At 41.3% G+C, this 27,708-nt stretch overlaps 1 protein-coding gene across 16 annotated transcripts in view; it reads left to right on the top strand.

The window, feature by feature from the left end:
- The first annotated feature begins 63 nt into the window (after window positions 1-63).
- The window catches only part of LOC6619554 (Ca(2+)/calmodulin-responsive adenylate cyclase), a 32,807-nt gene continuing 5,162 nt past the window's right edge, over window positions 64-27,708 (top strand). For 3 of the 16 annotated variants that reach the window (XM_032726869.1, XM_032726868.1, XM_032726867.1), the window contains exons 1-16: window positions 73-391; window positions 1,159-1,291; window positions 19,029-19,308; window positions 19,545-20,279; window positions 20,379-20,506; window positions 20,849-21,152; window positions 21,280-21,567; window positions 21,956-21,961; window positions 22,921-23,151; window positions 24,348-24,821; window positions 24,900-25,039; window positions 25,109-25,219; window positions 25,293-25,533; window positions 25,657-26,023; window positions 26,095-26,269; window positions 26,338-26,971. In XM_032726869.1, the coding sequence (XP_032582760.1) occupies window positions 19,108-19,308; window positions 19,545-20,279; window positions 20,379-20,506; window positions 20,849-21,152; window positions 21,280-21,567; window positions 21,956-21,961; window positions 22,921-23,151; window positions 24,348-24,821; window positions 24,900-25,039; window positions 25,109-25,219; window positions 25,293-25,533; window positions 25,657-26,023; window positions 26,095-26,269; window positions 26,338-26,971 (4,035 nt within the window). In that variant the 5' untranslated portion in view covers window positions 73-391; window positions 1,159-1,291; window positions 19,029-19,107. Of the gene's footprint in view, window positions 392-1,158; window positions 1,292-19,028; window positions 19,309-19,544; window positions 20,280-20,378; window positions 20,507-20,848; window positions 21,153-21,279; window positions 21,568-21,955; window positions 21,962-22,920; window positions 23,152-24,347; window positions 24,822-24,899; window positions 25,040-25,108; window positions 25,220-25,292; window positions 25,534-25,656; window positions 26,024-26,094; window positions 26,270-26,337; window positions 27,320-27,708 lie in introns of all 16 variants that reach the window. The other 13 variants (XM_032726864.1, XM_032726863.1, XM_032726860.1 and 10 more) reach the window with 12 other exon arrangements.

The raw sequence follows: 27,708 nt of genomic DNA, 5'->3' as shown, positions 1-27,708 counted from the left end.
GAGCGCTTCGTGCATCTTCGTGCAACTTCGTGCCACTCGGTTCGCAGTGGTTCGCTTCGATCCGCCGACGGACGCTTTAGTTTGGCTGCAACGCTTTGCTGAGAACAGACCAAATCGAAGCGAGCGGAACTGAAGAGAATCCGAGCAAACCAAACAATCCGTAGAAATCGCGTCGTGAGGTGCGTGGAAAAGCGGTTAAATAACGCGGCGATCTTAACTGTTGTTCTTTTTTTTTCGGTGCTGGTGTGTTCCTCTTGTATTTGCACATTCTACTTTTTTTTTTATTCTATAAAGTGCCACTGGTGTGTCTCGCTGGTCGCTTGTTTTCTTTTTGTCGTGGGAAATGCGCGCGCGCATTTAAGAAGTGGCAGGAAAACTCCAAACGCAGCTGGTAAAGATTCAAGTTTTCCAAAAAAAAAAAAAAAAACCAATAAGGAAAAAAAACGAAAACCCAAAAAACAACAAAAACACGAATGCATTGCCAGCAGATGATAAAGAAGGAGAGCAAGAAGAAGAGCGCACCGCGACGCCTTCAGCTGTTGTGGTTGTTGTTGCCGTTCTTGGCCGTGTTTGTTGTTGTCGCTGCCGCCTTTATCTGCATTGTCTTGCGTCTTAACTCGTTTCGCTTTGGCCTTTTCGGCTCTCCTCTCTCCCCGCTTTCCACTCTCCCCCACTCTTCTCATCTGGCCAATGTGTGTGTGTGTGCCGTCCATGGATGCGCTTTGCCACTGGCTTTTCCCTCTCTCCTCCACGTTCCTCTGTCTCTTTGCCACACACGCCTTTTTTCGGCTTACGGCGGCAGCAGCGACAACAACAACAAGCTGCCGCAAAAAATCGATAACGGTATTGGCAGCGGCGGCAGCACAAGAAAACGGCAACAACTTCCGCTTCCCCAAAAGTTGCAAAATGTCACCTGCCCCAAGGATTAGATAATCAAAAAGGGCACGTGAAGAGAGAGAGCGAAGAAATGGAAGAACCAAGGGAGAGAGAGAGAGCGAGAGAGTGGGAGTGGGCTTGGGCTTGCCACGCCCCCCGCCTTAAAGCGTGGCTGCCACAATTCTTGTTTTAATTAAGAGCCAAACATTCAATTACAACTCGCTTGCCCTCTCACTCGCTCCCTATCGCTGTCTCATTTGCACCCACTTACTCTCCGCTTAGCCATCTATGCATCTTGGACCTACAACAACAACAACAATAACAACAACAAGAGATACAGAACGAGGAGCCAAAAAAGTAAAAGAAGAAGAAGCAGCAGCAGTCAACTTGCAACACAATCGTTGTTGCTTTTTGGGTAAGTGTTTGAGATACTAAGATACTTTTGCATCTGTGAAGTACATAAGTATGTATGTAGTTATGGATAAGATACAAAGGAAATCGAGAGAAGGCTGTTGAAATGTTTTAGTTAATTTAAATATTTCACACAAATTAGAATATGAGTATAGTAAATAATTTATCTTATAGATACATACATATACATATATACAAATTAATATTTTATTGAAAAGAAAGAAAGAAATGTAGAAAGCTTTCTCATTTAAGCAAAAATAGAATACCGAAAAACTGGGTATCGAAAATCCTATCTAAATAACATGAATATTATTATATATGTAGAACTAAAAATTCAACCTAAAAGAGGAAATGGTATAAAATCAATATTAGTAAAAATTACTCATAGCGTGTTTCATACTACATTGACAATTATAATCTTAAAAATTGTTGTCTACAGATTTGTTTAACAAGATTCTAGTTGGATATAACACAAAACCGCCAACTTTACTGCTGATCATTTAGCTTACTTTTAATTGTTTCGACTTTTTAGTTTATGACCAATAATTTTTACGATGATCATTACATTGAAGGCTATTAATAAGAACTACTTAACATTGTATTTGACTAACTAATGACTAGACTAGATAATTGCAGCTTCTAAGCCAGTTAAATGGCTGCTATTCATATGTTTTCATTAGGGATTTAAGAATTATTTAGCCCATTTATTGTCTGAATCATTAGGGCGATGGCTATAAATAATTGCAACCCTTTTAACAAATTGCCTTTAATATTATAGTTTTAAATTGTGTGTGCTGCAGCAGCTGACACATGTGTTTCTTTTCGCCCCGACGACTTTTCATATTTGTGTTGTACATATTTATGTTCGGCGGCAGTGAGACACATGCGACAAGCCTCCGTAAAATCACGGGATTGGGATTCGTTTGATTTTGCTATTTTTAAATGGTCTCCATGCCGACATGGCGATGATCTCCCCGGGGAGAATGCCCCATCCCCACCAACGTTTCTCCAGAGAATTTCGCTTTGATGTGTGCCTGCGTCTTGGCCACATCGCATTTATTGGTAATAGCACTCGGTGCATTGGCCGTCTTGGCCTTCGAAGTCGCTAAAAACCGTAGTTATACGATGCACAATGCAGCCTCTTCACATGCATTAAGTTCTTATTTTTATAAATATTTTACTTAATGCGTATCCACAAAAAGGTCACTGCTAGCTCGTTTTCATTTCGAGTTCAAGGATATGGGTCGAGTGGCTTGCTGGGGGTCCAAATGGCCCAACAACACCCACTGACTATCGTTTTTTTGGACGCCACAAACGCAATAGAAATATGAAAAGAGTTCAAATTTGCCAAAAACTGCCTTTAAGATTTGAGAAATCTGTCGTTATTTATGGCAATATGAAAATATCTATATATCTTTGAGATATTGTGTGGCATAGTCATCGTGATAAAGAAATATTCGTCTAATTGGAGTATATGTTCTAATATTTTGTAGAATATCTTTACGATTTGAAGTTTCTTATGCAACATAGTAGTTGGACAACATTCACAATTCTCCACACAGCGAGATTATGAACATCATTATTCCCATAACCACATCCCCTGAATCCGATGAAGAAGCTTCGTTTTTCTGACTCCGCCGTAGTGCCACTGTTGACACGCTCCAAAGTGTTTGCCTGAACCCACAAGGCACCTACAGAATTTACATGGGTACACGTAAAGAAAATAAGCTCAATAACCAACAAAACAAATATTAGTAATAACAATAAACGTAGAAGGAAGCTAGCTTCAACAACAAGTCGACTGAAACAAAAAACGAGATTGTTTTTTATTTATTTTGGTGGCAGTTTTTGGTTCTTAAATCTAAACGCATCGTATCAGAATTAATATTGATATCAATAATATGCAATGCAATATAATAAACTACATCACATATTTTAAAGGTTTTAATATTATATTTTGTTCATTAAGTGTGCAAGGGTATTTCAACATCGACTATCTAAAAAATGTTTGCCTAAGTCAGCAAGTTATGACGACACATCTTAAAATTATTGACAAATGCTACTTGAGCGTTGCTCAACAGCTATATTAGTGTAGACATAAAAGATACATTGTAGTATTTCAATTAATAAATATATTCTCAATAAGTGCAGCAGTGCAACCGATCAAGAGAAACATGTTTTTGTGCTACTTGCAACTTTTCGTAGATACATTTTCCAGGAACGACGTGCTCCATTTTCGCTGTGCAACATCCAGCGGCACATGGGCTCCAGCCGTATCATCCATCGGCAGCCACTTCTTCATCTTCTTCAGCATCTTTGCGGCAGGGCAAAGTGTGTTCTAACGGTTCAATGAACTGTGACTGTGACCACAGAATCTCGCAGATGCAAAACTTCTCATTGTTCCGTACGCACTGCCAATTTACACAAAGCCGCGTTGTTCAACTTTGCAGAATAACACGACCAGCCTCACTGAAAAAATCGGAGCACGAAAACAAAGGGTTTTCAAAAGAAACTAGTTAATAATTAATATATTTAACAGGATATTTAAGAGAAACAAGTTCAATTACTATTTAAAAAGATTCTCCTAGTCAATTATAAGAATTTAGGTTTTTAGTAGGATATTGCGAATAAACTATACAAAAAGTTAATCACATTGGAAAACACAAATCAAAGTGCTTCGAAAATGTTGTTGGAAAATTTTCCAATTCGATTTTCCATTATGGCATTCCTCATACAAATCGTAAATCATGGCGCCGCTCGCGAATTCAATTAACTTTAGCACACAGACAAAAACATGGCCAAAGATTTTTGGTTCAAAAATGGTTCAATATTTTGCTCACGACTTTTAAAAATAGAGTAAATTAGGTAAGCGAAGTAACAGCGAATTCCATATTGAATGAAATTATTAAAAATTGCAGCTTGTTGATGATAACATATATAGTTTGGAATTGAAAATTGATGATGATTGAAGTACTATCAATTGAAACAAGAAGTTATTCAGTAGTGGTAGTGGGACTTCGCCTAGGGTATTACCGCATCGGCTTAGCCGCGTTAATGTGGTTCGTTTTTCGAACTATTCCTGCCTGAAATATAAAATTCTTGTTGCTCTTGACGGGGACTGTGCGTTGGGCCAGGTGACGAAGCCGTCATCGTTGCAGGGAACGTGACATGCATGCAAATTGTGCATTGACGCGACACCGAGAGTGCAACCTCAACCTCAACCTCAACCCGCAGAAATAAATAAATAAACTGAAACACGAAAATAAAACGAAATGGGTAAAAAAAATAAAAAGACCTGCGGCGATAAGGCGAAGAGGTGCCGAAAGAGTCAGTTGCCTCTAACCTTCGGCGAAGTGAGCTAAATTGCTTGACAACCAGCCGTCGTCTTTGGAAATCGCCTCTGAAAAGTGCAAGTGGGCGGCTGGCTGATGGGGGGCGGGCAGTCGTGCCATTGAAACCGACCGAAGAATTACAAAAGAATCCACTTCCTACAATTTCCGCCGGCAAACAAGTTTTCCAAGCACAGCAGGTAGAGAAGAAACTGCAATTCTTCCATCAAATTCGATCTATTTGCCAGGCAGGAAAGAAAGAGGTAGCGAAAATATTTGGATTCTTTGTAGAGTTTATTTTGGGTTATTTATTTATTTATTTGTACATTGTAGACACCCTATGCAGTAATTCTTCTCAAGTTAATAGTTTTGATACGCGTTACTCGTAGAGTAAAAGGGTATACTAGATTCGTTGCCAAGTATGTAACAGGTAAAAGAAAGCGTTTCCGACCATATAAAGTATATATATTCTTGATCAGGATCAATACAACGGGTATCTAATAGTCGAGGAAATCGACTATAGTGTTCTCTCTTGCTTTAGAGCTAAGTAACTATTTCGAATTTGGGCAGAATTATACGTGCAGCTCAAAATTCATTGGCAAGGCTACGTTATTGTTTATGGTTAAATAATAAATTGAAAATAAGTTAAGTAATATTATTATGGCGACACAGTACTTGACTTTGACAACCTTTATGCACTTCATTCATATCATGCACAAGTGCCCATTACTTAACGCGTCGAGCGAACAGCTTTTGTGGCTTTAAAAGTCAACGAGGATTGATTTTCTTGAGTTGTCAAGTTGACTTTGCGGATATTTCTAGAAATTTGAGTGTCTAAAGACAGAAGTAAAAAAGAAGTGATAAATTACAAGTTAATCACTGAACACTACGGTCCACGTAGTGACGAAGCGCACTAGTAGTCAAGTGGATAAAGTGAGTGCAACTGCAGATCTTATCTGAGATTCGATTTGAGTTGGAGAAAAGACACTCTGCGCAGTTCTAGCTGATGAAGTTGGACTGTAGATAAATAGATAGAGTATTGTTAGTATTTGGGGGGAGGGAGGGGGGAGGTTGGTGACTTGGTGGGGCACAGTCCAAACTGGTTCTCGTCGCAGTTTGCATGCCACATCCAATTGGTGGCGTATTTGGGTCGCAGTTGGTGGCAGCTCTCCATTGCAGTTGGCAAGTTGGCTGTTTTGCAGGCGTTGGCCAATTACGAGCACATATACGTATCAATTGATTTCTAATTAACCATTTTGCATTTGCTGCGTGCCAGTGTCCATGTGTGAATGTTCTCACGTGTGCACTTGATCTGCTTCGGTTCCATGTTTCATGTTCTCTAATGCCACTATCCATGCTGCCTGCCCCATGTGGCATTCAACCAGGTGTAAGGGTGTCGGCTTTTTCTATCTATTTAGCCATTTGTAGGTCAAGCTGCGTCTTTGTTCGCTTTGTGTGGGCAGCGCAAGATGAGCAGCCATTGATATCAAGTATCCGACTAGTAGGTATATGCACTATATTCCATCACACTCGAGCATGAAGAAAGTGCTTTCCAAAGTGATAATCAATTCGACCTCGATTGGGCTTAAGTAAATATTTGGGCTGTTACAAAAATTATGGTAAATAATAATAAATATTAAGTATTTATATATAAATCTTGTTGGCAGTCATAGCATAGATGAACAAGCTACACAGTTTGAATTATGTGAAATTATTCATCCTGTTGTGTAATTTGTGAACCAATAGAATGGATTTTGAATCGATTATTCAACGTATTAACTATTCTAGTTCGCATGGAATATTTGTGGGAAAAACAACTTAATTGCAATCTTTTCTTCGAGTATATACATATGTATATACCCCTTGTAAGAGTATAACCATTTGTAACTTTCCCATCTGTGCGAACAGCTTTTGTTTTTTGCTGCCCCCGACCGTTTTTCTTTGGGATTACTAAACGCCGTCGCAGATCAGACAGACGCCCATATGCGAGTCAATTAGTGCATGTAGGCGCAAAAATTAATTTGTTCGCCGCCAAATGTGACAGAGCCAGCAAAAAAACATAGAGAAAACCCCATTCTCGCCATCTGAAAATTAACCAAACTGAAATTGTGAGAGAGATCTGCACTGCGAATCAATTATGGGCATCAGATATAAATTGAGCCTAAATGGCTCAACTCTTGAGGAGCTGGAAACAATTTGAATACCCTTTCGGCCAGGAGTCCGTGCACCATGATGTGCAGCTAATCGAACGGAAATTGTATGCCATTTTAGATCACATTTAATCGTTATTCGCTGTATTCACAAAATGTAATTAATTAACTTAAAGTTCATCACTTTAAGCCAGGCTTTTCGTACATGCTTCCTGTTGCCATTCAAAGTTTGATGAACTTTTGACCACCCATTTCAGGCCATTATGGCAACAGATTTGCGAAGTTCCTGCCGCCTGTGTATTGGGGGGTAAATCAATCAGGCTTAAGTGCTGGCCAGCAATCCAATCCCCGCTCATTACAAAGCTCCTTAGATAGCGGTGGCTATATCCGAAGTCTATTGGCCCGAATGAATAGTGCGTTGTGTGCAGCGAGTTGTGAGTGGTGAGTGTTGAGTAGTGAGTATCTGTGTGCGGACAGCGGAATGTGCTGGCAATTAAAATGAACTCACGCTGGCTGGCAACCCTGACAAAAAAAAAAAAAAAAAACGGACGGACAACTGCAACTTCAAACTGCAACTGTGCAAAAATATCTGAGCGGCAGCTGCCTGGTCGAAATCAAAAGTGAGATTGAAAAACCTGCCTGCTATATGAAATCTGGCTCCAAAGCCAAGCCACTTACACCAAAAGCGCGCGCATTGATTAAGTTTTGAGTTTGATTTTCATTTCGAACTGCAAAGATCAGAGAGAAAACAAGACACTTGCGCACGCGCAGCAAATTTGTAACGTTTGAGCCTCTAAACGAGCGGCGAATTGAAAAACACTTGACGCAGTGACAGCTGAAGACAGATCAAATTGGCAATGCCCTGTGACACTTTTCATTCAAAATGCAATCTAGATTGAACGGAAATACCGGCTTAAGAAATCTTAGAGTGTACGAAGACATTCGCTGGATAGGATAGGATAGGATATATAGGATATAGGATGTATTTCAAAGCACTAAATGTTAGCTTTTAATAGTTTATAATCATGTTCAGTTAGAGCAATACTTATTCACCATGCACTCGCCTTCTAATCATATTGAACATTTTAATCTAGGCACTTTGCAATTCAATTTCATAACAAAGTCATAACTTGAACATTGAATGGGATGGGCTGAATTCATTCATTATTTCGATTGTTTATCTAATTGCCGATTTGATCGACATGACAATGATCAGTAGTCGGTCAGATGATTGCCTGTGTCTTAAGTCCCCTCCCCAGTGTGGCCAACACACCGATCGAACGCCGATCAATCAATGCCATCAATCATGCATGAGCGAGTCAACGCTAGAGAGAGAGAGAGAGAGAGAGAGAGAGAGAGAGAGAGAGAGAGAGAGAGAGAGAGAGAGAGAGAGAGAGAGAGAGAGAGAGAGAGAGAGAGTGGATTGACAGGCCTCTGGGCGTTTGAGGAGGTTAAATGGCCAACACGTATACGCCTATTGAACGCACTCGAATTACACTAGCCCACAAAACTGGGAAGCGTTGTAATCTATGAGTATCATATCTTTTAATGCAACAGCTAAAGAAAAAATAGCTTCATCTTTTTGAAGTATTTTTTTTGTAAAAAGCTGCAATACTATTTGACAGACACTGTTCAAGTTGCTAATGGCCACAATTAGCTACCTCAGAATGAAGTGAAACCGTTTCCATCCGCAAACCGCATTTCAATACAAACTTGTTGGCCAATTCAGGCTGCTTGCTGACCAAACAATTATCACGCAATTCGCTTTATGAAGTTGGCGCCTGCCACATTGAGGGTCTTCAGATGCTCCATTAGCCGTTGGTCATTGTTTTGCAGTTTGTGTTTTGTTTTCCATTCCAGCAGCAGCACTCGAACATGTCAGCGGATTCTCAGGCCTGTTTGTTCGACACTTCGGGTCAAGTTTATTGGATTGCCTTAATTTGCTCAGCGAAATTAATTAACATAACATTGGCAGCTAGTTGAGCCAAGAGGTTTGGCTATCGTCCAAGCGATTAGAACTCGCAAAATACCTCATCATAAAGTTCAGAATAGATAACATACAGTGCAAATGAAATGAAAAGCACTTTCCACTTTCAGGAAATTATGCAATAATCAGCCCAGACATACATACATATGTGATAATTTACTGCCCAGTTTCCGACGACGTTTTACGACATTTTCCAATCCGCTTATGGCAAACAATTAAGAACGCTAAGCACTTGACAATTTATTGCAGTTATAAAATGATACAAAAAAAAAAAAATAAATAAAAAAACATAAAATTTGAAAACCTCATCTACAGACAATAACACTTCCATTTTGACACACATACAAAGTGGTTAATTAAAAAATGCCAATTAGATTCCGATACCCGATTTCGTCAAGCACGTTCCAAGAAAAAAAAATCAAAATAAATCGCCAGTGTTCCAAACGGGCAAGATATATTAGTTCTCCAAAGAACCAAAGGGTCTGCCAGGGGAAGTACTATTTTTAGCTATTTTCGGTAAGCTCGTAAGTGCCGCGTATTTTCATAGCTCATTGTTTTTGGCTTGCTCAATATTCGCGTGACAAAGCAAAATATCAGATGTTTCACATATGCTTGTGGCACAACAAATTATAATATTATACAAAACAAAACAGAAAAGAAAAATATGAAAGCAAAATAGACTCGACCGTTTCCCATAATGAGTAGATCAATTTCTGAACCCAGTCGGGTGTATTGGCTAAAAGTGCAAGTGATATTGCGAAAAAAACCATAGCAAATGTGATCTTTAAGTTTGGCTAGAGCTTTAACACTTTGAACCCTAGAAAATTCGGCTATTATATTATTATTTACTGGTAAAGCGTAGTGCTAGAAAATTCGGTTCATTAATGTTCTGTAGTATATATCAAAGTGCAGTTCCCGATCGATTGCAATATGTGTTAGTGAACTGAACTGAACTGAAATTTTAATGCCCTTTCCTGGGAATTCAGGAGGAAGAGAAAGGGGTCCCATTTAAAGGAGGCCGTCCTGCAAAAGCCTTACTTGACCCCAGCCTATCGGAACTTTGTGGAAAACTAAATTTTCCACAGCAGGAGGGGCAAATATAAATAGATTTCCAAATGACTCTGCAAACAGACAAACAAATATCAGTGCAGTGGAATCGACTTCAAATCGACCATGGACGAAAAAGGGAAAAAAGAGTGCGGACAGGGGTTAATCAGCTCTCGAGTTGGACTGATAAAATGAAAACAAATTTCAAGTGGCCAGAGCGATTGCACATTCAGTTTACTGGGTATACAATAAGTTAATACCTAGTTTCAAAGGCAAAGGTATATTTTATTTAAGCTATAATTATTCAAATACTTCAGATATTTTTGGTAAAATATAATATCTTGTGATATTTATTGAATAAATAAAATTTCCACATATATATATTCCTTGAAATGTAACTCAGAGCATGGTATCTATAGGGTCGAAACACTTTTGAACGATCTTACGTCTTTCTTTGCGGAGGGTCAGGAAACTTTCGCTACGGTCGCAAGTGGAGAGTTGATAAGACGGGAAGATAGATAAGCTAATATGGGAACGCTATACTGAAGTGTGTCCGTGATTATACAGCTGTGATCAAAATAACAATTGTATTGAACTTTAAAAATCTTCATTACCTTCCTGCATATCAGCATATGTACATATAAATCATACCCTGTAAAGGAAGTTGTGTACTATATCACTGTTAAATCGGCATTGACCCATTTATGCTAAAAAAATTTTAACGAAATAATACCATTTTTCAAGTTAAACGGAACTTACCTTTATTATATGCAAAGTATGCCAAGTTACCGAGACTTTTTCGGGGGCTTCTAGTGCTTGACTTAGTATTATCTCCACTTATCATTGATGTCTTGTATCTACCCCTAGCTGTTTTGTTTACGGTCTGCGAAAGAGTAGAAGACCTTTTATCGATTCGCGATTTGGGTAGTGATGTCATGGGCAATATGTAGACAGATAAAGAATTTTGCGTTTTGCTGGGGAAGTCAACTGCCTACGAAAAGGAAGCAAAGCTCTGGATGGCACGTCAAGGTCAAGTGGAAATTGCGTGCCAAATGCTGCAACGGATTTCTGATTTATGAATTTCATATATTCTTTTGATAGCTGTTTCGATTAATTAATATATTTTGGGTACTGAATGCACTTATCTAACTACTTTTTATATTCTGAATTTCTGTTATTCTTAGTAAAGTTAGTTAATATCTCATAAGTATTTATATAATCGACTATCTTAGAATTTTATAGCATATTTTCTATTATACAAGTCCTTTGAACTCGAAACAAGTTGATTTTGTCATATGCATGAAGTTGACATACGCTTTTATAATAGTATCACTTATTTATCGTACTCGATAAGCCACTTTCGATAGAATCGATAGCGCTGTTCAACTATCGATTAATTCCAATACCCTATTATCCAAGTCCTTTAATTCGTGTGGTCTGCAGTCACAATAAGTGTCGTAAACAACATGGGTCTAAAGAGGACATTGGACTCATACCCACATCCTGGGAGGACTTGGGCAGGTCCTCCAGCACAGGGTCCTTCAAGCGGTGTGTTGTCACTACTACCACAGTGGTACATGCTGTTGTTGGCAGGCCGCCAAAGGGTCATCAGCACCGCGAGCGCATAATGGCTTAAGTGTGTGCATACTTTTCTGGCTTTCCTCGGTTTTCCCAGGTGACGACAAGGAGGCGCATGTGTGTCCTGTTGGCTGGGTGGCTGTGTGTTTGTTGCTGGCCGGTAGGAAAGGACACTTTGCTGCTGCACCGGCAGCTGTTTCCTGTGTGCGTGGGTCGCTGCACTCAAGACACCTGCAATTCATTTGGCACATTTGGTTCAACAACCCAGAAGTTTGCCGCCCGTGCCTTTTGTATCACCTGGTTCCCTTTGTTTGGTTTCGCATTAGAATGATACTGCTTATCCCCACCGATTGGCCAGCTCCGCTCCATGGATGCTGATGATGACGACGATGTTCATGATGTCCAGTATCCGGTTTTCCGTTTCCATTTTAAAGACCAAAAGGAAGCAGTCAAAATGTCAAGCGCTGGCGAATCATCTTTTTCATCGCGTCCTTCCGCCTGTCTTTTGCAGGATAAAAAACGCAAACGTTGGCTTTATATTTATTTTTTTTTGTTTTAATTTCATGGTTCTGACGTTGAGTTTTCATTTGTCGCGGCCTCTTTTATTTTTTGTCTTAAGTATTCTAAGGACAAAGTCAATGACAATCGGAAAATATTATTTCTTTCGCTGCTGGCATTTCGTATATTTTCCTTTCATTTCGCTGTTTCGTTTAGCTTTTGCTGGCTGTCATTTAAAAGTCAACACTTTAAGTGAGATGTTCCAACAAAATGACCAGAGACACAAAGAAATCGCTGATGGAGGGTAGATGCTCTTGAAAATGATTTGCCAGATGTCGATAATACCGAAAACTCTTTCAGAACATTCCATTATCAATTATAAGCTTGTAAAAGTACCCAAATGAGATCTCAGAAATATATAATAATCATTTGACAAGCAATGCTTTGTAAATCATTCACATAAAATACATTTTAAATTCTGTTTCCTTTGTGAAAACTTTTTCCGGCCTCACAAACTTAGCAAATTGTTGAACCAAATTAACGACTCTTTCGTTGAACAGATGGAAATCAAAAAAAAAAAAATTAAGAGCTAAAGCGATGGAATTTTTGTTTACACTTATCACTCATAATCGAGATTAGCAGTCAAGTTAATCTAAACATTACTTCCCGTGTGTTCTATTTGTATTTAGATCACGGGATCCATTAACAGTAGAGATTCTTGCGCAGATCAAATATGAACTTATATCTATTAGTTTCTATAAGAATTTTCTGCCACATCTCAAGTTTTCCTTACAATGCCTGTCTTTCTAACAATAATTTAAGTGCTTTGACTAGGTCACGAAGGAAATAAACAAACGGATTTTAAAATTATTGTGCTGTCATGTTTCTAATTAGCAAAAACGTCAAGTGGGGGAACTAAGCCTTCATGAAGAAGTTAAGTTTACTTTGACGAAATTTCTCTATTTAACATTGATCTATCGACTTCATTTTCCTATCCAACCAATCTCGAATTGCGATAGAAAAATCCCATTGAAATTTATCTAATTACGATGGAAAAATTTCATTGAATTTTAAGCCCATTTTTCATGTTGTCATTCGGTTTGTTTTCACTTAAAATAGCAAATATTTAATATTCATAATGCCAGTCCGTTGACCCAACGTTACTTCAAGTATCTTGGATGTCTGGGGATTGGGTAATTGTGGATTTCGGATTCGGTTTCAGCTTTTTTCCCTCTTATTTCTTTGCGTGCTGTGCATAAGCTAGTTGTAAATAGGCGTATTCGGGGTCTAACCTGCATCTTGGCGGGATTACAAAAATTATAGTTGTTTGCACAATTGTGTCGTTTCGATAATCGTTTAGCCATTAGTTGAGCGGGTCCGGAAACTCCAGTGGCTATTATCATTCCATATCATATCAATTGCTGCATTAAAATGCTTTCCACTGATGTGCCTCTCTGTGGTTGTAATGATCGCTTGGATCATGCAACTTCCGGTTGCAATTTAAGACGGTCAATTGTGCATGCTGACTTCAACAGAGATGCAATGGTGCAGAAACGAGCAGATGTTCGCTAAATGATCATAAAAAGATCTATGAATAAATGGAATTGGTTCGAATATTTCAAGAATTTTTATGTTTTCTGTAAAAAGTTCCTCAATGCATAAATCAATTGATTTTTGTCGAGATATTAATGCATATTATACTTCACTTTAATAATTTACTAATACTTTAATATACTTTACTTAAACACCATTATTATATCAAACATACAAGTTATCAGCCATTATAATATTAATTTATTATTCAGTTATGAGCAATGATTTCAAACTTGTAGCTATATATTTGATCGGCATGTACTCTTATCTGAACGTTGCAGCAAATCCTCGATTCTTTCCATATATGGTTTTACCCATTAATCCGTATTTGAGCACGGTTTCGGATTTGGAAGGCGGCAAAGGGATGCATTTACGCACGATTAGCCCGCTTGGAGCTCCAGATCGTGGAACGTTCAATCATCTAGCGGTTAAAAATAAACGCTGTTTATTGATTTTATTGTGTGCGATGGCCTTTCAGGGTAATTTGCATCGTGCCCTTGCCGAGCTTCGTGCCATCACTTGAACCGCCACCTCCACGTAGTCGACCGCCACCACCTCATCCATTCCATTCCATCCTGCCGTCATTCATTCATTCATTGCGGATGCGAAGCCACGTTCGCAAAATCGGAAAGCGATTGGATTCCTAGGTTAGAGGTTTTTACATATGCTCAATGCGTTTCTTCATATCTAGCGCCTTGTGTTTTTTTGCGTTTAATTAGGCGCAAAAATGCAGTAAAAAGCAGGGCAAATCAAGGAATTTGCAAATAAAAAAAAAACAAAAAAACCCTCAAATACCTATTCTAATTTGCTCCATATCGGCACGCAGCTATCAAGTGACACTGAAAACGAAGTTTTCATTCAATAAAATTCAAGACTAGTGGATAAAGTTGCTGTTAACTAATGAAGAACTTACATAAATATATCTAATTATTCCTTATTTTAAACTAATTGCCGTCCTAATAAATCAAACTGGCAAACTTTGTATTTTCTATAGCTCAAATGCTTGTCCACTTATCTTTGCCGACTGCAAAAGCCGCGTGAGGAATATGGAATAAATGAGGTATTGAATCAGCTGTCAGTGCATTGTACTGCATTGAAATATCCAGGGAACGAGTAAATAGAGGCGTCGAGTCAACAGAGAATCTACCTAGATAACATTACTACACCCCTCAACCTTATAAACTTCTTCAACCTTCAGGTACAGCATATCATCGCAATAAAAAACCACATTCAAGTCATCTCAAACTAAGTTTTTGATAAATATTTACAATACCATTTGGATGTATTGTTACATAGATAGTTGTAGTATTTCCACTAAAATACGTTTCTCTTATGGGAGCTTCACTGTACACTTTTGTTGAATCAAAATCAAGATGGTAGTTCGGCTGCAGCAATAAAGACCGAAGATGAGTGCACAGTACTCATACCAGGTTGTTTTGCCGAACTCCTCGGTGTTGAGGTTAAACATGTGGTGCCTTATATGCATCTATTTGCCTTGCCCATTATCTGAGTGCAAAGTATAATGCTTTTTCAATTCTTATCGTTTTGAGGTGCGTGCACTAGCTCACTTTTATCCACGGATAGCACAATGCCACTAAAACGTGCCCCATATGTGCTAAGCTAAACTAATTAACTAAAAAATGCATCAAGTCGCCATATACAAGTACATATATCGAATTCCCCATGATGGAAATCGAATTTCGCGTACTTGATAATAAAAATACTAAAGCCCGACAAATGGCCACCGCGTTTTATGGCCTTTGGTGGTGGCGGGATTTGGAGCCTCACATATACGAGTTCCTTGGCGAGACATCAAATTTCGTGTGGCGCCAGGTTCTCCTCCCACCCAAAAAAAAAAAAAAAAAAAACAGTCAATCCTTCATGTCCCGGGGTCTCTATTCAATTTACGACAATTTTGGAGGGTCAGCTAAACTGATTTTGTTGCAGTACCCCAAACATGATGGCCTACTTAGATGGCCAATAAGAAGAAATAAACGAAATATGTGTTGGGCAGCGCGGAAGAATATATTTTCGATGCAGATAACACTGGTCCACAAAATATTTGAAATAGAGATTCTTTGGAAAAGAATATAGGTTTATACAACTTTCCTTTTATTTATATATACCAATACGTATATTAAACGTCAGAGATGACTTTCGTTTTGTTGGCCACTGTTATAAATTATTTGGTAAAGTGGATGGCAAAAATGTGCACCGGATCCACTAATTGATTTTGTCTCTTCCACTTGTCAGGCAAAAAAAAAAAAAAGAAATGAGGCAAATTGGGCTTGCTGAACAAAATAGACAAATATAATTAGTTTTTGGACCGACTTCGCTACATCAAATTAATATTTAGTCAAAGGGACACAACTTTGTTGTCTATCAAAAACATTTTAGTAGAAAACTTTGGGTCTAATAGAATTTTCCGTTTCCGTTTGGCAACACACGGGATGTGGATGTGGAAAAATGTATTTATGTGCCACATGGCGGATGAGTGAGCTTTGTCAGGTTGGTTGTACAAAGATGATAGATGGGCATCTGTAATAATCGGTACACTTCCGAAATGTAATCATTTAAAATGTACAACAAATATTTTGCAATACTTTATAGACAAAGAATCCTTACTACCTAAGAGCTGAACAGTATTATAGTTTTTAAGATTTAACCTTAAGTATTTTTAGCATAGATATAAACCATTAAATATTTCAGGAATACCATCAATACCCTTAATTTAGTGCAGTTCCTGGAGTTTTTGTTTTCTTTTGTGAACTATAAGTAAATCCAAAAATCCAATCAGTTTAGTGGGCCATAAAAACGGTTTGATATGGCCAAGTCCATACATTTGTACGATTTCCTTTTTTTTTTTGTTTGCTAAATGTTTCTGTTTGCGTCATTTGGCTTATGCTGCTGCTTTTGCATCGGCTTTTCAAGCTATCTATCTATCTATATACATATCTATCTTTCCATCTATCTATCGATCTATCGGTTTGTGCCCTAATTCGTTGGCGGGCGTCAGACGACGAAAGCGAAAATTGAAAATTGAATTTTAATTGATTAGATGAGGGGAATGGCGATGATGAAGACGATTAATGGCGGAGCCCATGAAAGTGTTGCAAACCTAATTGCTGTCAATTGCTGGGGCTAGAAAATCAATCGAAAAATCACTTGCGATGCATTATTATATTCGCCGATGGAATACGCAAGCCATTTTAATGCACTGTCATTTTTTTCGAACAGTGTACTCTTGGCAAGAAACCTCAATGGAAAACACAAGAAATTGTCATGTTTTCGCTTCACGAGGGGTTAGTACTCGTACATATTATTGGATAAATGGATGGGATGCCAAGTAAAAACCAGCGCGTGTCAGGTCGATACATTTTCCAATCATAACATATAGAAATAGAATTTGATTTAATTAATTTTTAGCCCAGTCCGTAGAATATAGCAACTCATCTAATAGCAAGAGCAGATCGTCGAAATTTATGTAGGACACATAAATACAATTTCCAAAATACGCACGAAATGCTCACTTGACGTGAATTTATAATGACAGCAATTTTTCCGTTGCGTTGTGTTTTCGGCTTTTAATTTTTGTTATTCTGTGTTTTTTTTTTTTTTATTTTTTACTGTTTTCTCACTTCTTAGTAGTTTTGTGGGTCTGGTGTGATGAACTTGCAGTGCGAAGCACTCGAATTTACACTTGCATAACTCAGAAAAATTCGCTCGAACACTTGGCGTGCCGCAAATAGAATTTTGGAATGAATAAAAAAAATTCATACAACCTGGTGGTTTTGAAGACATTAAGTTGGGGACGAGTAATGTGAACGCCAAGAAATTGAAAATATTCACGTCTCATTATATTAATGTCGCTGCGAAAATGCAAATTCGAAATGCGCACATCAAAAATGATTCAAACAACCCACATAAGCAAACAAACAAGCGGCGCGAGCAAACAAATTGACAGCGGCGAATCAACCAATAAGCCAAGCCAACTGACTGAATGCCTAAATGACTGACTGCCTGACTGACTGGCTGATTGACAAACTGCCACCGCAGAAACAAAAGATACATCCATGTTGACGTCTAATTGTTGAGCCTTCCACGAAGCCAACTGTTCAAACACGAGGCTCTACAAGATCTGGCGCTGGATGATGATTACTCAACTGGTCAGGAGGAGTTCGGCATAATTTGCACAGTTCGTTGGCATTAAGTGCGTGCCAATTTCGTAAAAGGATAAATGGATGGCTTAAACTGAACTTACCAAATGCATCGATGGGCCAAAGATACCAGAAAAGTAGGATTATACAAAGTATCTTAAAGATATGCTTACAATTCATCCCATTCAAAGTACATTCGAATGTCTGCCAACTTTGGCAAGGTGAGAAAAGGCTCCATTTGCTAGCTGGTGTGGTTTGGTTGGCTAATGAATGACCTTGTGTTTGGACACCCTGGCGACACCTTCGCCATGTGTGGCCAACAAAAGGGATGAACTTACCGAATCCGTGAGCTCTACACACACCTCGCATTCTCGCAAAGAGGCGATTTTCTGGGCTACTGGTGCTTGGTGCTGCTCCACCGATGGATGTCTATTAATGTTTTCATGCCTAATTGATTTAACGTCTCGGGCATAGCCGAATATAGACATCGATCCAATGGCGGCCAGCGGCCAAATATTCCACGCTGCACTCGTTAAAGCCTAAAGGCTAATTACGGATTTTTATTTGCAAAATGAATTTGTGCATAATATTTTAATGAATTTAACGGATTGCCGCATACAAATCGCAATTAATCTGGCACTGAAAGACCGTTGTCAGCAGTACTTGTTCGCCATCGCCTGCTGGCCATCGTCATCTCATAATATTTTCAAGTGCGTGGGCAACTTGTGGGAAACTTGTGCTGAACATTGATTGATTTTCACCGCCAGCTTCGGCTTGCTTATTTTTAGCGGATATTTTCAGCGAACTTGGGAATGTTATTTTAAACGATTTGGCCGAGGAGCCATTGGCATTGGGTCTCTTGCCTCTCGTGGACGTGGATACTGTTGGACATTTTCCCCTCCATTGGTTGTGTGCACGAGCACCCATTTCCTATTTCCCATTTTCCATTTTCCATTTTCCACTTTGCCCAAAGCCGGCCCACTGACATGCAACGCTTTGGACGGATTTCAAGGTGACCTGCTCCCGTTCACACTGCGCCAAATTATGAGTGGTGGCCTTCTGGAAAATATAATAACTATATTTCAATTTGTTTCTATATAAATGTTATATGTTAATGTAATGTAATAATGTTATATTTACACAGATATTCAATGGAACATAAGATATAAGCATTTAAACTAAATAAAAGGATAAAATATATCGTTTAGAAAGTGCAATTTGCAATGTTTATAGCGAAAGGTATAGATTTCTTTTCTTAGTGTATCTATACTATACTCAATATGGGAAATAATGTAATGTAACCGTTTGGTTTTTCCTGTTTGAGCTGTACAGCGATGAACCTTTAATGTGAGGATATTACTTAATACATAGTTGCTTATTAAATCTGCTCCTCCTCTTGCAGCCCCTGATCTTGGCGGCCCCAATCCCTTTGGCAGGCGTCGGAAGGAGCCGCTCGGCATCGGCAGCTGCGGCGGCGCCGCATGGACCATGCCGTGAAGGCGACGCGCGGCCGCCCGCTGAACACGCTGCGCTTCGAGAACGATGAGCTGGAATGCCTCTACCAGCGGTACACGCTCAAGCTGCAGCGCTTCTCGGTGCTGGGCGTGGTGGCCCTGGTCTTCGTCCTCTGCGGCGTGATGGCGGCCCTTTCGCTGATCTTCAACAACACGGCCACCTTTCACGTAAGTAGCTATGCAATTTGGGCCAATAGTGTCTATAAGTATGCAGCGAATATGCCATCGATTCCAATATCCCAGGCTTAGCATAGCTAATGTATCTGATTAAAGTATCTCAAACTAGCCATAAAGGAAATGGGTTGTGTGAAATGCCACTGGTACTATCTTAGATATATTTGGAACCTGGGTTTCCTAGACGATATCACTCATCATTTCATCATATTTCTTTCCATCCTCAAAAGAACATCTTCAATGCGATCGTTTGCGGACTGTTCGCCGTAGTGCTGGTGCTGCTGCAGTGCTCCGTGATCAAGGACCACCACCTGCCCACATTGTGCTACGGAATCCTGCTATTCACGGCCAGCATCTGTGTGGTGTCGATGCCCACGCTGGGCAGCGTGTTCCCGGTGGACACCAAGGAGGTGATGGCCGAGGGCGTCTGGCAGATCGTGTTCGTGGTCTTTCTCGCCTACGCTATGATGCCGCTGCAGATCTGGGAGGCGGTGGCCTTTGGCATCGCCCTGCCCTCGGTGCACATCAGCCTGACGGTCTATAAGATATTCACGGATGCGCTGCGCTACCTGGAGTATAACCAACTGATTGCGAACATTGTCATCTTTATTGGTGTGAATGTGGCCGGTCTGGTGGTGAATATCATGATGGAGCGCGCGCAGCGTCGCACCTTTCTTGATACTCGCAACTGCATCGCATCCCGTCTGGAGATCCAGGATGAGAACGAGAAACTGGAGCGTCTGTTGCTATCGGTGCTGCCGCAGCACGTGGCCATGCAGATGAAGAATGACATCCTGTCACCGGTGGCTGGGCAATTCCATCGCATCTACATCCAGAAGCACGAGAATGTGAGCATTCTCTTCGCGGACATCGTCGGATTCACGGTGCTCTCCTCGCAGTGCAGTGCCCAGGAGCTGGTCCGCCTGCTCAACGAGCTCTTTGGCCGCTTCGATCAGCTGGCACACGTAAGTTGGGACGATCCTTATGTGGATCTGCGGCAGGAGTATCACATAATACCATTGTCAGACTTAATTGCAACTTTTCCCCCTGAACTTTGCCCCCAGGACAACCACTGTTTGCGTATCAAGATACTAGGCGACTGCTACTATTGTGTCTCCGGATTGCCAGAACCTCGCAAGGATCACGCCAAATGCGCCGTGGAAATGGGACTCGATATGATCGATGCCATTGCGTGAGTATCATCTGTGTCTTTTAATCGACATGTTATACCATAATTGATAAATAAACCGAAATAATGCCGTCACTGATAAGGAATCACTTACGTCAATAGTTTTAAAACCCATTTGATGTACATATTTATCACACGCTTAATTCATGACAAAACAAAGTCTGCTCAATTTGATAATCAAGTTGATTGGATTGCAAGATTGGATTGTATTTTCCAAGCCTAATAGTGCGTTATGTCATTTGCTTTAAGCCTGTTGGACATGCTATAATTAATTAATGCACTTTCACATTACTGCTGCGTTGCACTTTAATTGTAATCTCATGAGCGCTTCCTCCTCGTTTTTAGCACCGTGGTGGAGGCCACCGACGTCATTCTGAACATGCGCGTGGGCATCCACACGGGCCGGGTGCTCTGCGGGGTCTTGGGCCTCCGCAAGTGGCAGTTCGACGTGTGGTCGAACGATGTGACCCTGGCCAACCACATGGAGTCCGGCGGGGAACCGGGTCGGGTGCACGTGACCCGCGCCACCCTGGACTCCTTGTCCGGCGAATACGAGGTGGAGGCTGGCCACGGCGACGAACGCTCCTCGTATCTGCGCGACCATGGTGTGGACACCTTCTTTATCGTTCCGCCGCCACATCGACGCAAGGTGAGCAACGTTATTGTTTATGGTAATACAACACCATATGTGCTGAATTTCTTAGGAGTTCTGCTTTTGTTACCTATTTGTTCTGATCTTTCCGTGAATTCGCCTAATCTGTCCGTATCTTCTGCAGCCACTGATGCTCAACACGCTGGGCGTTCGCTCGGCAATCGGCAGTCGACGGAAGTTGTCGTTCAGAAACGTGTCCAATGTGGTCATGCAGCTGCTGCACACGATCAAGTTCTCGGAACCGGTGCCGTTCTCCAACATAGCCACCGGATCGTTCCCCTCGGCGGCCAGCGCCTTGGGTGGCGGAGTTGCAGTCGGCGGAGGTGGAGGCGGAGGAGGAGGCGTGGCACGTGGTAGCACCTGCGAGGCGAACTCTGGAAACGTTCAGGTGTCGGAGAAAGGATCGCGAAAGGTAAGTGGTGTTGTTTATCTAAAGTTAAGCACCCCAATCTGAGAGGCCAAGTCGGGAGTTCCAAGGTGGGAGGAGTTGGAAAGTTGGAAGTTGAAAGTTGAAAGTTGCGTGTTCCTGTAGCTCGGTTCTGTTCTATTTCTTTTGTCGTAGCTCCAGAGTTTTCTGCATGTCCGGGTGGTTTTTGAGGGATTAAGTTTCCGGATCCCGGATACCGAATCCCCGTTAACGGGTGGTGTGGCTTGGTGTGCTTTTAATTTTCCGTACTAGTATCTCGTATCCGTAGCCCAGGGATGCACAATAATTCGTTAGATAGATCTCGGGTAGCATCAAGACGGCGAGAATCCTTTTCATTTCTTGCTTTGATTTGTTTCCTTTCGTTTTCTTTCAGGATGCGGTAAGTTTGCCTCACCCATGTCTAAGTATTTATATATCCACCAGTTGAAAACCCGATAACCAGTAACCATTATGCCTCAGTTGCGCTTATTCCCCTGGCCCCTTTTTTAAGTTTCTCGATCGGTTATCGTTTTCCGTATTTGGTGGGCTCTTTTCGTTTCGTAGTCGCATTGTACAAACATGTATCTATTCCTATATATTTAATAAGATTGTGTTTTTAGCTTAGCAAGATCAGCAATTGTAATTCGTAATGCTGTCTCAACTAACAATTGTAGTATAACGGCTCGTTTGCGTCGATGTTGTGTGTAGTTTGATTGTAGAATATATATATACATAATATATATATATTTATGTATAAATCTGCGCCTCGGACTTGTAAATTGATTTAAATTGTTGTCATCGGAAACACAAAGGACACACTTACATTTTACATATTACTAATTTATATATGATTTAAAATTACGTTGATTAAATGAATTGAAACTTTGTAGAATATTACAAAAACTAACATAAGTAATCGGTTAAATCGATAAATTCGCAGGCGATAATTTGGAAAGTAGTTTCGTCCCTGAGGACGATATATTTTATAGGTGGTTCAGTTCCGCTAGTGATAAGACTGTATTTTATACTAAAATACTACTTCATAGTCACTCGTTATATATATATATGTATATATATTATTGCTACTTAAATGCAGCCAGCTACCCTTCAGTTTCGTTTCGATTATTTCGATTATTACAATTTTGATTTTCACTTGATGCGCCTCTTCTCTTCACTTTCTATCGTTATCGTTTTGATTCCTACCCTAACTAAACTTACCGTTCTACTATGATTAATTCTACCTCTCGCTACTGTTTAATTTACGCCTAGTGATAAGAAACACACACAAAACAATAACTTTGTTCAAATGTAAATATAAGAACTTACATGACAACTGTGTATACTACTTCTCCGATCCAGGTGATACGTCTGCAAAAGATCTTGCATGCAACACCGCCACCGCACGGCATGGGCTATGGCAGCGTCGTCGGCAGCGGCGGCGGTGTGGACAGCGGTATTTCCGGTGGTGGTGGCTGTGTTTCCGGTGGTATTGCCGGTGGGGGCGGTGTTCAAGTGACCGTAGGCACAAATCCCAACTCTACAGCGAGTACGATTAGTCGCATTCATAGGCACAATCACAAGAACAATAAAGTGAGCAGAGCAGCAGCCAAAAAACTATACAAAATAAAAGCATTCTATACTTTCGTTCAAAATCGTTCGTTCCTTCGTTCGTTCAAAAGGTCCCTTTTGCAAAAAATGAGTTTTCATCGATGTTTTGTTCAAATCATAGCAATTACAATATGATGTGGTATATATTTGAGAGCTCATAAACTTTAAAGGGACCTTCCGTTTGTGTTTCGTCCATTTACATTCGTTAAATAATTGTGTTAAGTGTAACTACTTCATAAGTGTGCTTTGTTCATTCGTTATGTGTGTTTTGTTGGCCTTCTTCGAGTTTTGTTACTGGGAGGGCTTCCAAACAAAATTTCGTCAAGCCCACATAGTTATGTTCCTATTTGCTTGTTAAAGCTGCAAGACACTGGACCAAAAAATTAAAAACACACAAAAAATATATTTTATTAGGTTTCAGGTTAGCAAATGATTAAAAGAGTCGAAATATTGCATGAACTTTTATGATTACTAATGTAGCTTATTAGATTCAATATTAAGGCTTAAGGCATAGGTTTTAGGGAATTACACAATTAATATAAATTAATCAGTAAAAAGATTTAGTTTTCTTTAATTATTTCATAAATTTTCTATGCAAAATACAATTCACTTTTAGCGTTTAATTATAACGTTACATATACTATTATTATTATTTATTTATTATAAAATATAATGGTACTTTGAGTATGAAGTATTTTTACCTGAAAATTAAGGTGGTTTCATTGCAAGGTTTCATTTTTGGTTCAGTGTCATAAAAGAGCTTGCCAACTGCTAGCTGCCCATTATCATTGACCATTCTCGCCTCTCGGAGTGCACGATGATCCGAGTCCAACCGCGAGTCTTGACCAGCATCAGCATGCTTATTGCCATGTCCCAGCTCTGCTCGCCGCCTTTTAGTTACCATGTTAGCATGTAGTGAGTCGTGGCCACATACCCTAGTCTAAAGCACACACGTAGAGCTTTTCATTCAACAAACTTAATTCTTGAATCTTCAACTCAACCAGCCAGTTCAAGTGCCAAGTGCCAGCCATTCAGCAAAATGAAGAACTCGTACGGGAACCACAACCACAACTAACGAATCTGTCTTTCTACTTCTTGCTCCCTCTTGCATGGCTTTCCATTCCGCAAATCGCAAATCACAATGGCAACCGCAACCGAAACCGCATCCGTAACCGCAGTCCCAGTCGAAGGTGGCGGACAAATTCAAGAGGCCATTCCGGAAGCGGCACTCGGTGGTCGCCCATCATCAGCCAACGAATCGGGTGAATCGATTCCTTTCCCAGGCGATCAACGCTCGGTCGGTGGACTGCGACAAATCGGAGCACGTGGATCGGTTGACCCTGCGATTCCGGCAGAGCGACATGGAACGCGAGTATCACAAGGACTTCGATCTGGGCTTCACAACGGCCATGGGCTGCTCCCTGCTGCTACTCATCCTCGGTGCAGCGCTCCAGGTGACTGCTCTGCCGCGCACTCTCATCCTGCTGCTGCTCTTTCTCTTTGCCTTCATTTGGGTGAGCGCCATTCTGATGCTCCTGCTCGCCGTGCGGCTCAAATGGATCATCTGGGACATCTCGGAGAGCTTCTCGCTGCGCATGGCCATTACGATTTTCACGGTCATACTCATCTACTCCGTGGGACAAGTGAATGTGGTATGTACAGATAGAAAAATTTGTTTTAAGTACAGTATATATGTAAGTATACAATCCAACACTTTCCATTTCCCTTAGTTTACGTGTGTTTCGGATCATCCATGCTCGGGCAATGGGACGACCTCCTTCCAGAACGACTCCCATCGCAAGTGCTCGCTGCCCCAGTACGTGTCCCTATCGGCTGCCTTTGCCTTTCTATCTGTATCGGTGTTCCTGAGGTGAGTGCATCACTATCATCGCAGGGGATGTGAGCAGAACGATGCTAATGAAACCTTGATTGTCCACAGGCTGCCCATCATATTCAAATCGCTCCTAGTGCTGGGCATGGGCACCATCTATGGCCTGTTCATAGAGCTATCGCATCAGAATATCTTTGAGTGCTACGACAACCGGGTCAAGTAGGTCAACGCTAATTTTGGTCGTCGCACTAATCCACTAATCGAACGACCTCGTTTCTCCTTTGCTTTGCAGCGCCTCGATTCCACTTCACTTGATCTCGCTGGCCCGCATTGCCATCTTCATGATTGCCATTCTGGTGCATGGACGCCTGGTGGAGGGCACTGCCCGGTTGGACTTCCTCTGGCAGCTGCAGGCGTCGCAGGAGAAGAAGGAGATGGACGTGCTACAGGAGTCCAACAAGCGCATTCTGCACAATTTGCTGCCCGCTCATGTGGCTGCACATTTTCTCGATGCGCAATTTCGCAACAACATGGTGAGAACCCCATTGACCCAATGATAAATTTAGAAAGATTATTGTGACCTAATAGAAAGTGAAATAGAACCGGTATCATTAAAGTTGCTGACTTACCTGGGAACTTTTTATTTCTATGTGCAGGAGCTCTACCACCAGAGCTATGCCAAAGTGGGCGTCATCTTTGCAAGCGTTCCGAACTTCAACGAGTTTTACACGGAAATGGATGGCTCCGATCAGGGTCTTGAGTGCCTCCGCCTGCTCAACGAGATTATTGCGGACTTTGATGAGCTGCTCAAGGAGGATCGCTTCCGCGGCATCGACAAGATCAAGACCGTTGGTAGCACTTATATGGCCGTCGTGGGACTCATACCCGAGTACAAAATCCAGCCCAACGATCCGAACTCAGTGCGGCGCCACATGACAGCGCTCATTGAGTATGTCAAGGCCATGAGGCACTCACTCCAAGAGATAAACAGCCACTCGTATAATAACTTCATGCTGCGCGTGGGTGCGTAGAAACATCGTGGAATATAATTTGAATATAAATTCATAACTAATTCAATTAATAATCCTTTTCAGGCATCAACATTGGACCCGTAGTGGCGGGCGTAATTGGAGCTCGAAAGCCACAGTATGACATTTGGGGCAATACGGTGAACGTGGCCAGTCGCATGGACTCCACCGGAGTTCCCGGCTACTCGCAAGTAACTCAAGAGGTGGTCGACAGCCTGGTGGGCTCGCACTTTGAGTTCCGGTGAGTGTGTTATATATATATAATCCGGTTTTAAAATTGCACTATAAAATTATTCAATTACATTGCAGCTGTCGCGGCACCATTAAGGTGAAGGGCAAAGGCGACATGGTCACATATTTCTTGTGTGACAGCGGCAACAAATCGCTGAACGGAGAGGTGCGCAACGCCATGTCCCTGCCACAGAGTCTTCATGCGCCGGATTACTATATGAAGGTGTCGCAGTTTCCGGAGAATCGCGTCAATACCGACACCTACAGCAAAAAGGAGAATGGACATCTGTACGCAGGCAACGGCGGCGAGGAGCAGCAGTTGCTGCTGCAGCATCAGCACAAACAGCTCGATCCGCTACCGCTTCCTGCTCCTCCGCCTCCGGTTCACCATCATTTGCATCAGCAGCAACAGCAGCGTTTGAACAGCAAGCTGCAAAAGCAACCGATCTTCATGGCCAACGGTGGTCTGCCCAATATCCGGGAGAACGGCAATGGGCACAATGGAGAGCATCAGCAGCAGCAGCACGGTGGATTTATGGTGGCAACGACGACACCGCCGGCTGCAGTGGCTGTTCCCCTCCAGCCCCAGCACCACCAACTCCAGTTCCAGCACCCGCACCAGCATCCACTCCCGTCAGCAGTGGCGGTTCCAGTGCAGCACCAGATCCTACTCCACCACCAGCTCCAGCTCCAGCACCAGCCCGTTCCTTCGGTAATGTTGCGCGAGTTTAATATTATTGAGAACCCAACTTCCGGTGGCCGGCATCAGCAGATGGAGCAGCTGCCGCCGCATCACGGCAGCCTCGACCTATCGGGAATGGGAATGGGTGTGGGGGCTGGCGTGCTCGGCGGCGACTGCTTCATGATGCCACGGCGAGATCGCGAACGCACGTATGTGCCGCCCTTAAACCAGCATGGTCATCATCCACCGCATCACCTCCATTCGAATCTGAATCTGAATCAGAGCCAGCACCCGCCATCGTTCACCAGCCTGGGCTATGGCCAATGCCGGGAGAGCGAGCCGCTATTGCATGCCAGCAGCGTCGCGCCGGTAGCCAAGGTGAGTGAAGACGCTGAACACCTGCTCTGGAGCAAGGAGATCCTCCTCTGAACAGCCAGCACCGCCTTGTCTCAGCCTCCAAGTGCCTCAGAAATTGCCCTGTAAAAACCAGATAACCAGATTACCAAGACCCATATCCATCCCATTCGTAACTAATGCCCAAGAACCACAATAGATTTGTTTGTATTTGTGAGATGTAGGGAAAAACATTAAAATCTTACGAATGTTTAAGTGTAGCTTAATCAAGTTTATATTTGCATTTAATGTAAAAAGCTGATTATTAAGTTTTAAAGAAATATTATTCTAATTAATGAGCCATATGCATATACACCATTTTGTTGATCTCAAATTAAAAGTATAGTTTTGAGGATAACTTAGTTAAGCTTTTA

The sequence above is a fragment of the Drosophila sechellia genome, chromosome X, assembly GCF_004382195.2.
Source record: "Drosophila sechellia strain sech25 chromosome X, ASM438219v1, whole genome shotgun sequence".
In the NCBI taxonomy this organism is placed as follows: domain Eukaryota; kingdom Metazoa; phylum Arthropoda; class Insecta; order Diptera; family Drosophilidae; genus Drosophila; species Drosophila sechellia.
This window is presented reverse-complemented; position numbering and strand designations above follow the sequence as displayed.